Source organism: Aulonocara stuartgranti (genome assembly GCF_965226115.1).
Source record: "Aulonocara stuartgranti genome assembly, chromosome: 17".
Lineage (NCBI taxonomy): Eukaryota > Metazoa > Chordata > Actinopteri > Cichliformes > Cichlidae > Aulonocara > Aulonocara stuartgranti.
The window spans coordinates 22,948,458-22,960,562 of record NC_138953.1 but is presented as its reverse complement, the minus strand read 5'-3'; the positions used below and the strand labels follow the sequence as shown (position 1 = coordinate 22,960,562).

The window sequence follows — 12,105 nt, the reverse complement described above, 5'->3', positions numbered from 1 at the left end:
CTGGAGTTACCCGATGTCTTGGAGAGGGTGATGAATTTCTTTGTTGGTCTTCTCACAACTTTGCCTAGAAGGAAGAGAAAATTCAGTCTTAGTAACAAACCTGAGAAACTGCTTAATGCCAATTCTTAACGATAACTATGTTTGGATTAACTGTTAGTGTAATGCGGGTTGACAGAAAAGAGACAGTCTGCATGTTCTTACATGAGATAATGGTTTTAATTCCTTTCAAATTTCATCTTCTTTTTGTTTGCTAGTGTAACCTTATTTGCTTCATTTTCTGTTTCATAAATAGCCACAACATGAAACCACCTGCCCAATACTGTGTAACTCCCCATACTGATAAAACAGCTTTCATGAGTTGGGACAAGGATTCAAGCTCCACAGGGGGATGTCCTGTAGTGTTTGGCATTTGGACATTTGCAGTCTTTGGAGTTGCGAGTTGTAGGGTAAGGTTTGTGTGGATGGGGTTGATCCTTGATCAGATCTGAGGTATGGAGAGTTTGGGGGCTAGTTCAATGTCTTGATCATTTTGTTATGGCCCTCCGGCTCCTCCTGAGTAGATTTTGCTTACAGTTTTTAACTAAGAAGATACTCATGAACTCATTAGGCAGACTTTACAGACACCCTGCACCCCCAAACCTGGGAGCCACTACCTTACCGATTGTGTTGCTCTGCGATAAAGCCTGGCTGTTGAGGTCCCTGTCAGGTGTCTGTGGCTCTCTGTCATCTGTGTCTCCTGGCAGCTCATTGGCAGGTGAGGTAGCCTCACCGGCTCCTGGCGTAATGGTGGGCGCTGGGGCCATGGTGCCATCAGTCAGGACTTCAGGCTTCTCCACCGCAATGTTAGTGAGAGGAGTGAGGAAGTGATAGGTCATGGACAGGTTGGTGGCCTGCTGAGTGTGGCCTTCCCTGTCCTTGCTGGTTTGGCTGCGCAGTCGTGAACGCAGCCCCTCTTTGATGCTTAGGAAACCCCACACACGTTCCACGAAGTCTTCTGCTACCGAACCCAAAGCGACTCCTAATTTCTGTGTCGCGTCAGTTCCCAGGGCTCTGACGCCCGTCGCCATTGCAGAAGTGGCTAACTTCACATGCTTCTCTGTATCTATCTGCCGGTTTCGCAGTGGTACGTCTGTCTCGAGTATGATGCTCTTATCGTTGTTACTGGCAGTGACCTGCACGTGGAGAGATTCTGCGCTTTCGTTTGTGAGCTTGCCGGCAACGACGATCTCAGAGCCATTGAAGTAGTTGGTGAAAAGATTCTGAGTGACGTACTGGACGGAGTTCTCCGTGTAGTTGATTCTTATGTCAGACAGCAGAGGAGTTCCGATTTCATTATAGAACCTAGAAAGAAACACAAATATATGAAGAGTTTCAGTTGAATGAAAGAAAAGCTGAAAGGAGATCAATCAAATTAGCTCAGTCAGGCATTAGTTGGACAAACAACTAAATGTGCAGTGTTCTTTTTGGCAACTTTAACATTATATAAAAGTTATAAAGTATAAAAGTTTTAATATTATAGATTATTAATTGGTGAACATCTGATAAGCAGTAAAGCTGGGTTTTGCTTGCCCAGCAGAGTCCAGTAGTAATACTAACACATTAACACAGTTCTAACATTAAAAATTCTATCAAGCATGTTTTTCACTATATAATTTTACACATTGTGCATAGAGTTTCCAAACCTGCATTTGCTTGTTCAGTGTCACCACGAGAGAGGTGATCAGTGTCAGAAAAAGAAGGGTCTTATAGTATACTTCCTCATCTTGTTTATTCAAATAAGCCACCTTCCGGCCATAAACTCCCTTGTCTAACCCCTTAAGCTGTTGCCACCCCACTTCAGAGTTCCTGCGGCCTGTCATTGTCGTCACGTCACAGCAAACCTCCTCACCTCCTGATGAATATGTTTGTTCAAGCAGATCAGGGGCTATTATCTTTGGAGTCCGTCTGTTAACCCCTCGTACATACTCAGACGCAGGTTTCACAACACACAAACACACACATTCCTGCTCAACTGAACAAACACCTCGTGTGTCTGAGTGCGGAAGAGAGAGGGAGAAGAGGACCATGCGTCAAGGATAGGAAAAAAAAAGAGCTCAGAGAGAGAGTTGATTAAAGACGTCTTTTGTCAGCACCGTCACATTTGCGGTCGTGGTTCCCTCATAGGTCGATGAGAGACGCACGGGCATATCAGAGCGGGAGAAGGGAGGAATTAAGGACAGCTAATTGCTTAATAAGAATGAGATTATAAATTTATGAAGGTGAAGGGCACTGGGTAGTAATCGTTTATTGAAAGTAAGAATTACTTAATCATACATCTCAATGTTCGTCTTGAATTTTTTGTGTTGTTTTGTGATAAAATGCCCATGTCATTCAGGTCAGGGTTGTCTAAGGAGCTTGGATAGAAAGAGACTAATTCTCAACAGTTAATCTTATAGATGGATTGCAGTCATAAAAAGGCTTCAGACCTGCTTTTTAAACCAGTTTAAGGTCAGTTAAATTCCAGCAAAGACTGGTTAAAAATTAGTTTTCCTTTGTTTCCTTGGTTTGAAAACGAGTCAGTGTTAGTTGACTTTTAGACCAGTTTTAGATCAGTGTAAGGCTGACAGCCATCAGACTGTCAAGTAAAAACCAGACTAAAGCCAAGTACCAGACCTTCAGAGTTTAGACCTTCTCCCCAAATTTAATGTTGAACCTTTTGGACCAATTTTAGACTAAAAGAAGACCAGGCTAATTGTGGTATAGTTTCAATTTAACAACAAGACAGACTTCAGACTAGCCTCACACCTAATTTAGATCTCATCCAGACTACATGTTCAAACCAGTTTCCGACCAGTTACTTACCCCCTAACACTAAGCCATGTCAGAGTCCTTTTGCAGCGGTTTTAGATCATAGTGTCAAATAATCTTAAGCGAATTTTAGACACATTAAAATAAGCTTCCTTAAATTCTCTCATCTTCATTAGCAAAATGGGGCTCATTGCCCCGTAAATATCAACTGTAGCCTATAAGGTGTCATGTCAAAGCCATACCCTTTGAGCATGGCGCTTGCGTCAGCCTCCTCATTGATGCGTCTCATCATCCCGCAATTTTCCAGAGCCATACGCTCCAGCAGTCGGTAGTCCACATCATTACCAATCCCAATTGTGAAGATGCAGAATTTTTCCTGCACAGCTGAGCGAGTGTTCCCCAGGATCGCCACGGACTGGATCTCTCCGACAGTGGGCCGCCCGTCTGTCAGGAAAATAATGAGCGAGACGCTGTTCGGGCTGCTGTCAGGGCCCAAGAGGTAGTCTCGAAGCAGAGACGAGCCGGTCCGGATGGCGCCATCGATGTTGGTGCCTACAGTGAAGGGACATCACTAGGTTTACATCTCAGGTTATGGAAACACAGTGACTGAGCTAAACTTTAATATGTTTACTGTCCTTATTAAACACTCACTTTTCCCACTTTAAGTCTACAACAACATCTATTTATCAGCAAAGAAGGTCACTGCTGTTATTAAAGGCAGTTTTACTTCAAGTCTTCAAAAGGACAAGACAAAGACGAACCGTCTCACCTCCAGTGGGCGCCAGCATGTAAATAAACTTCTTGGCGTCCCTGATATTGAGGGGGGTCACTGGCACGAGACGATTTGGCTGCCAAACTTTGATCTTATTGGAGAAGCTGATAAAGTTAAAGTTATCGCCGGGCCGCAGGTCCCTCAGGATGGTGAAGAGGGCATCTTTAGTCTGGGAGACGGGAAATAAAAAAATCACAAGACAGTAAACATCTTCGATGTTTGAGTGTCTCTGTTTTGTCAAAGATTCACGAATTCATGCAGAATAAAGACCCTCAAAATAAATAATTTACTGCAGCGCTCAGACTGTTTAAATGAAACTTTTTGCTTTTCCTGTCTTTAGGTATTAATGTTTGTAATTTTGGCAGATTTTCCTTGATATCTTTGCCCTTCCTGGCTTTTCCATTTCATATTTAGTGGCAATCAAAATATTATCAGTTTCTTTCAGCATTCTCTTTTTATGGATTTAAAATTAAATAAAACTTCAGTTTTTAATTTATATTTTCTGATCGTGAGCCAGCATAATATTGAGTTACATATTCAAACCCACATCTTTTCTGTGTTTTTCTACTGAATATTTTTTTTATCCTTATTACAGTGACGAATTTCAGATTGAATTTGCAGGTGGAACTCGTGGTGAAACAGTCATGTTCACAGTAATTCTGTGCTATTTTCGAGCCTGTGTCAGTATTTGCTTTAGGTTATCTTAGGTTAAGTTGAACCTGCATTCCTGCTCATTGTATTGTAAAGTGCAAGGGTTGGAAGCAAACACTCAAAACATCTATCAGCACCAACCCCATCCCAACAATCACTGTGAAGCGTTTCTTTTCATCATCCCTTGAAAGAAAACAAGGTTTGTTTGTTACCTGATTTCTTTATTTGCTTTAATTGCCAAAATAAAATTCTGTCATTGTTTCCACTGTGGTATGTTTCTTTACGGATAAAAACACTACACGTGTATACATACAATAGCTTTGGACATTTCTGGATTTACAGACAGAACATTTTCCAGTGGTGACATGTAGTTCATGTGTAAAGTGCTATTTGCTAGGTCTTGAACTCGAATGTTTGGAGCTCTTTCTTCTAAGTAATTAGCATTTTATCCCGCAGTGGTAATGTTTTCTGTCTTATCTACTCAAAATTTGACCGACAGAGCATAAAAGTTGATGAATACATAAACTTCAGATACTTGCTGTTGATGTGGAACCATTGAATTTAAATGTACCATAAAACTTGATACCATATTCTGTCAGATCTTTACAGAACATGCTACTTCTTCATATTTAAGTACAGGGGAAATAAGAAATAAGAGTTATTTGGAGACAAAACTTCCTGCTTTTCCGTGTTGAATCCTCATCTTCAGATCTGCAAAAATGAGCAGATGAGAGATATATGATTTGCTGCTGAGGAGCTTCTTAGATGTCTATATGGGGTGTATACTGCAGGGGTCAGAACCACAGATTGACCTTCACTGAAAAACCTCTATTGTGCAGCCACATCAAAACACACTCGTTGTTCTGTTCCTGCAGCCCACTTGGGGCTGCTGTTGGTGGGGAGAGGGATCAGAGGGTCGAGGGTACTGTTGTCCAGAAAGTTCCATTACCCCATAGACTCTGACCTTCCTCCCTCACAGTTTCCACTTTTCTCTCTCAGTGAAAATCTGTTTTTCACTTTCTCTCCTCTTTTCTGTTTCATGGCAGCTGCAAAGATCAGCTCTGGCTGAGGGGATTATCGTGCTACAGCAGATGGAGGAAAAGGTCTGATATTGATATTCCAGTGTGGGCGTGAGGAGGTGGGGGTGTCACATTTCCTATCCAGTGCAGCTTTTAAAATTCAACTTTAAAACAGGGAAAGAGCCTCATAAAGGAAGAGAGGTGGTCAGAAAATGTAGATTTCCTCAGATTCCTTTAGGAGAAGGGTTCGTGTCCAGGACCTCTGCTCCAGGGTGGAACTTTTGGGTAACACTCTAATGTGAAAATACACCAAGCTTATGAGCCTAGTGTAAATGTAAGCTGTCCAAATCCAAACTCACAATGTGTAGCAGGAAAAGCCTGCTCACTGGTAACAGGAAAATTCAAGAGCGAACCCTTCAGTTAACAAACGAAGCACATTCAAGTTGGAAAACAGGCAGGTGCTAAGCTGTAAACACACTAACACTGGAAAAGAAATTTCCCTGCTTACGCACTCTGGACCTCTAGTCTTTACTTATTTATTTAACTCCAAAACCCACACACAAAATATGCTTGCTGTGTTTTTATTTTTTGTGTGGTCCAGTCAATCACTGCAAGGGTGATTGAGGTCTTGAAGGTGGAGCACTGTAGAAAATAGGGCTGAATTTTACATACGTACATATAGATCCTGTGGGACTGCCAGATACAGATGGACAAAAAGGTGGTGACTAACCAACCAGACATAGTGGTGGTAGACAAACAGAAGAAGGTGGCCGTAGTGATAGCTGTAGCGGTTCTGAATGACAGCAACATCAGGAACGAGGAACACGAGAAACCTGAGAAATCACCAAGGGCTCAGAGAAGAGCTTCAGAAGATGTGGAGGGTGAAGGTAACAGTGGTCGCCGTGGTAATCGGAGCACTAGGTGCAGTGAGTCCCAAGCTAGGCGAGTGGCTCCAGCAGATCCCAGGAGTAACATCGGAGATCTCTGTCCAGAAGAGCGCAGTCCGAGGAACAGCCAAGATACTGCGCAGGGCCCTCAAGCTCCCAGCCTCTGGTAGAGGACCCGAGCTTGCAGGGTAGACCGCACGCATGGGCGAGAGGGGAAATTCTTATACCGCCCCTCGCTTGTCATGGATAACGTCATGGTGGCTATTGACAAATACATAGAAACTGATGGGCAGCAGTGTGGAAAATAAGGCAAAATAAATTAGGACTTGGTACTTGACTAGATGTTGCTTGACATGTTTCTACCATCCCTACTAAATTCAGCACCCTTAGAAACACCAACAGGAAGTGACTAATCAAAATGGAAAGAACCACTCCCATGATTTTGTCATCCCCTTTTCTTTCCCTAGCCATACTACCATTTTTTCCCCCTTTTTAATTTTGGAAGGAAGAAATTTGCTCAGATTAGGCAGAAAGGTACCATAAAGTACCACTCCGTTTACCATCCATTTCCCAACTCAAGATCTCAGTTTCATCATGATCTTTGTCAGTGTCGCATCGTTTGCTCAGAAACCCATCTACTGGTACAAAAGACATTTGACAGCCTTAAAGTAAATTGAATTACATTTTTGTTCCTGCACAGTTTATTTTCCTTCTGTTGTTGATTATCCTAACATTAATCACGGAACACGCTGCAGATTCATTTTAATGGTAGTTTTACAGCTGCCATAAATTAAGGAAAAAATGCATTAGTATTCTGCTGTTTGATGCAATAGTTTTCTTTCGGGTATATTGCAATACCTGTCTTATCTTAGTCCCCAACATGGAGGCGCTGGTGTCGATCACAAACACCACGTTCTTAGGCACAGCAGGAAGGTCTTTGGGGGCAAAGTAGTGGACGAAATGGCCGTTCAAAACCTGAGAAACAAAGACAGACGTGCAGCAGCCAGTGAGATCGGTTGCAGTTGTAGTTCTGCTCCGAAGACAGACAGGAGTTTGGCAGTGACATGAGGCTGGTGGCAGGAGGCCAGAGAAAAGAATGACTAACAGGTGGGTGGATAAACGTTGCTGGATGGGAAATCTGCAAGCATGCATGTAGTATATAACAATTATTGTCGCTGAGTTGTTTTTTTCATGAAAACTTTTGGCCCTGTCTGTGTTTATTAAGCACATTTGAGATGTTCTTTCACCTGAATGTCTCCGATCCCCATGTCTCTTTGAACATCATAGCGGATCACGAAGTCTCCCAGGATGCCACTGGTGGTGATCTTTGCCTGTTGGATGATGTTGGGGCTGAAGGTGATCTTGCAGACGTTCTTTTCGTTTTTGATCACAGTGGTGATGGGAAGCTCAGGTTTGGCTGGAGCACAAAGACAGGAAATGCTTTAACAGGGATCAAGAACCGGAGATTTTATAACAGTAAATCTAAACTGGTGACCTCTCCACATTTTATGGACTACAAAGACTACAAAGACCAGCCCTACTTGATTTTTTTCTACTATTTATCGAGAGTTCTTTATGCCATTAAGCTTTATTAGTTTGATTTTTGTTTTGTGTTGTCTATATGCTGTTGGAACTTAAATAACAGTCTTAACTTTTAACTTCCCAAAGATTTTGCACAGTACTCAATATCTATGAACCTGGTATGTTTGGTGGCTTAGGAGCAGTTGCAGTGTTGGCGGCGGCGTTGCTCTTGCCGTTCCGGAGCGGCAGCACCTCCAGGTCCGTGATGGGGGAATGGTCAACGATGGTGACGTCTAGGCTGAGGCGGCTGACCAGCTGCATGGGCCGGAGGCTGGTCACGTGTTCGTAGCGTCCTAGCCGGCGCTGTAGAAGTTCCTCGTATGTCAGAAGGAAGACCGCCCGGTTTCGACCAGGTATTTTAGCCGCCATTCTGAACACCTCCACTTCTGGCTCTGGACTGGAGAGGAGAGGAGGCAGTCAAAGAAAGTAAGAGGATGAAGTGGAATAAACTGCAAAATTACAGTTACTTACCTGTTAAATTAAAGCACAGTAATGACAGCTAGACGTGCAGCAATAAACAGTTATTTTACAGTCTGCTTACTGTAATCTACAACAGCAGCTCAATGTAAAAAAAAATAATAATAAAGTACTGTGATGCATAGAATCTAAGTTTTACAGTATAATATGGATAATTGCCCCATTGCCACACAGTTTAGTGATTCAATTGTGCTCTATCAGCAGTCAATGGTCCTGAACTATGACAATATATCAGCTTTTGTGCATTTCCTCTACTTCCACCATTACATAGTAATAAAAAATACTACTCCCGGTCATGGTGGCTCAGTTAGTGATCTGAAGATGCTATGCAGAGTTTGCAGGTCTGCAGCTGTGGAGCAGTGCGTGGGTGCAGTATCAAAATTATATGGAACAACTAATAACGTGGGCTGGTCTTGTTTATGTTTGTGCTGTTGGTCCCTTAGCTTAGCTCCTGATGCAAGGCAGATATTACTCATGCCAGACAACAAGCTTCTTTGTAAAGTGTTAAAACCAATGAAAACTCTCGACTAGATATTCTTGTGTGGGCTTTTTGATCTTTGACATTTGTTTTAACATGTCTTCCTGCTTGTGCTGAACGCTGTTGTTCCACTTCCTTCTTAGTCACCATCAAATAAAGCCATCGCTGTTGAGCCATGCACTGTCAGCTTTTTGGAGAATGACATGCAAGTGCATCCCTGCATCCTCTACGTCAGTTAACTCTGCACAATCCCTCTCTGTGTAGCCAGAAACAAATGTGGGGACCATAAATTCAACCAACCAATTTCCACAGTGAGAAATTCATCAGAGATACACAACCATTAACCTAAAAACCCAGAATAACAACAACTTAAACCTTTACATTCACAGAACACTGTATAATGCTATAATACCAAAGTTTCCTGTAATCATGAAAAACAGTACATTACATTACATGATATTGGAAGAAAGTCAAGAATAAACATGGCATGTGAAAAAAAAAGAGATAAAGCTGTAGTGTGCTTTGGGGGAAATAACTTGTTTATGGTTTATGTTTGGAGCTTTGCACAAGCTAAATGATTTATTATATTTGGAGTTTGCAATCTCTGAAATGAATTTGCTAAATGGAGCTAATTTAAAGTTTATGAGGTTTTGAAATCTTGCAGATTTTCAATTTTTTGGAGTTCTTGTACTTGGTATTTAGAAATTGTCTAATTGTCTAAATTTTATTGAAACTGCCTGCAGTTATATTTGCTTTTAGCCTTTTTTTTATGTTGCACATTAACTGCCATGCATCTCAAATGAATGGGAAGATTAAGTTTTCTTGACCATGCCCCTATGTATTGAAATAATAACTGAGCAGCTTTAGATAGATGAGGGAAGGAGCATTACAGCAGTTAATGAAGGTGGATGATTTTTTTGAAAGAGGTGGAGCAGCAAAGCAAACAGTCCAAGTGGTGATATCACTAAATTGGACTCACTGCTTCCAAATAATCTCACATTTTTCCTTCAGCCCCGTCCTTCTTTGCCTGAGTCTGTGACTCACAGAATGACATTTAATGAAATGTCACTTTTCTGCATGGCAGTTCTAAATGGTATGATGTCACTTCTCCCATGTGTCACTTCTTGGGGCACAATTTATGCCTGAGGAGAGACGATCATTACAGCCTTTGTGCCCGCACACACTAACACATGTTCACCCTTTGTGCTTGTAGGGGTAGAAGGATTTTTAGATGGGATGCTATCAATCTGTAATTCGGAGGACGCGGCCACACAGTTAAGTTCAAACTGGCGCACAGACACCTGTTCATCCTCTCTTACCTTGCATCACCTGGCTCCTTCGTCCCAGATTTTCCTCTCTCCTGTTTGACCCTCTTCTCCTTCGGCTTGACCTCGCTCTGGTAGACACGCCCCCCAATGATCCTGGTGTGTTGGGGTCAAAGGTTGAGAATTAGTGGTGCTCACGTTCACGAGCACCTATTGTTACAGTTTAACTAGGATTTTCTTGGACAAAGGACAGAATTTGTTTGCAGAAATCATGTTTTCAGCTGTTTACGGAGTCCAGTGCTGAAAATAAGTGAGCTAATCTGTGTGTGTGTGTGTGTGCATTTATGAGTGTGTGTGCATTAAAGCTCACCCTTTCCTGTCAACATATGCAAAGAAATGGAAAGATCATAAAACCTTCCAGCCCTGAAATCCTTTTGGAAACATAAAATATCTTCCACAACATCCAAAAACTGCTTCAGTCAAACAAATAAATGAATGCATATAAAAATCTAATTTTAACTGAGTTCTGTTACTTGCTAACAGTTATACATGTGATCATTAGTGATATCTATTGGAATCTGATTCACCATGTCAATTCAGTAATTAAAATAGTGACGTGAGTGCAGATAACACTGAATATTTGCTCCAAATGCCTTCCACTTCTGCCACATTTGGTCTTGACTGATAACCTTAACTCAGGTTGATTCTGGATGCTTTATTTCAGCCACAGGTGGACTTCATATAGGCCAAATGCCTAGTGTGTCAAGACATTTTAACCACATCTCACAGCCCATGAAACTTCTGCCAACTGAGACTTAAGCACCAAATTTAGACCTTCACAAGTCCAACTATGTTTGCTATCTATAGAACCAATCAATGTCATTCTAAAAGAACAATGTGAAAGACAGCAAGATGATTAAAAGGATAAAAGAAAGAATATGTCTTTTTAAAATCGCCAAAAAATCCCAGAACGCAGAATCACTCACAATAAGCTGGGAGAGAGTTATGTGGCTTCAAGAGAAAATATAGATTTAAAGATGTGTAGAATCGAGATTTAAAAATCTAAATCACCAGCTTTATTCCCTTTATCAGTCTATTAAGTCATTAACTAATAATTCTGTCCACCATCCTATTAAGATGACCTGTGTGGCTCTTACATGGTGAAGTTGGAGATGTAGGCATTAGCGGGGATTTGAAACTGAAAGACGCCCTCACTAGCGGCGGGGTAGCGGTTGAGCAAGGAGCAGTACACCGCGGTGAAAGCGTAGCGGGAGATGATCGTGGTCTTGATGGAGAGTTCCTGGATGTGAGGTTTGGTCTCCTACAAAGTAAAAGTAAAAAAAAAGAAAGAAAAAGAAAGAAGAAGAAGTAATAACGACAACACTAAAACATGCACCGGTGGCGCTTTGGCTAAATTTGGCAAGATTTTACGGAGAGCTGCTGTGATCACCGATAGTTATTCATCACTTCAGTTTTCATCCCAACGAAAGCTAGAACTCCAAATTTACACTGACTCAATACTGAGAGGAATTCGTGCTCGTGAGCTAAGATCCAGGCCATGACATATACTTTGGCACGTCTGCGCGCTTGGCAGTCCTATGCGTTCCGCCCAACGTGCAGAGGTTCAGAGTGACAAAATCAACTTCTAAATAACTAAAAGTAGGTCATGCATTCTATTACAGTGTTTGTTACAAAATCCTCAACTCTCAGGTAAAGTGACAAATGAACAGATTTAAGACAGAACGATAAGATAAAGTATTTCTTCTCATATTTGATCATTTTGAAATAAAGAATTTAAATTATAATTTAAATCCACACGAGGCTGCTCTTCATCCCACCCACCCCCTCCAATCCTCCAAAATAATACATTAAAAAAAATGCATAAACACGCAATATCTCAGTAACTGAAACAGCTGTTTTACCTTGGTTATTATAGTTTTCACCTGGCGAGGGACCCTGCGCGGTGCCTGGAGACAAAAACATCATCAGAAGACGAAATATTGACAACCAAAAGCTCAAACACGTCTCCTTTAACAATCTTACAATGTCTAAACCAAAGTCCGCCAAATCAACATCATCTTCAAGTTCAGAGTCCTCCAGTTGTCCCAGTAAAGTCCCGCTGAAGCTCAGCAGCAGCGTCAGCAGCGTCACCAGCATCTTGCAGTTCCTCTACTTCAAAACTCGTTAA

The 12,105-nt window shown here is 41.8% G+C and overlaps 1 protein-coding gene across 1 annotated transcript in view; it reads right to left on the bottom strand.

Annotated features, from left to right (window-relative positions):
• Positions 1-12,074, bottom strand: part of itih5 (inter-alpha-trypsin inhibitor heavy chain 5) — a gene marked incomplete at its 5' end in the record, with an annotated part of 17,357 nt that extends 5,283 nt beyond the window's left edge. The window contains 11 exons of the mRNA XM_082510186.1: positions 11-64; positions 659-1,341; positions 3,030-3,339; positions 3,557-3,728; positions 6,975-7,091; positions 7,364-7,533; positions 7,814-8,094; positions 9,972-10,073; positions 11,075-11,238; positions 11,840-11,884; positions 11,961-12,074. Coding sequence (XP_082366312.1) covers positions 11-64; positions 659-1,341; positions 3,030-3,339; positions 3,557-3,728; positions 6,975-7,091; positions 7,364-7,533; positions 7,814-8,094; positions 9,972-10,073; positions 11,075-11,238; positions 11,840-11,884; positions 11,961-12,074 — 2,212 coding nt within the window. The remainder of the gene's footprint in view (positions 1-10; positions 65-658; positions 1,342-3,029; positions 3,340-3,556; positions 3,729-6,974; positions 7,092-7,363; positions 7,534-7,813; positions 8,095-9,971; positions 10,074-11,074; positions 11,239-11,839; positions 11,885-11,960) is intronic.
• Positions 12,075-12,105: the final 31 nt, after the last annotated feature.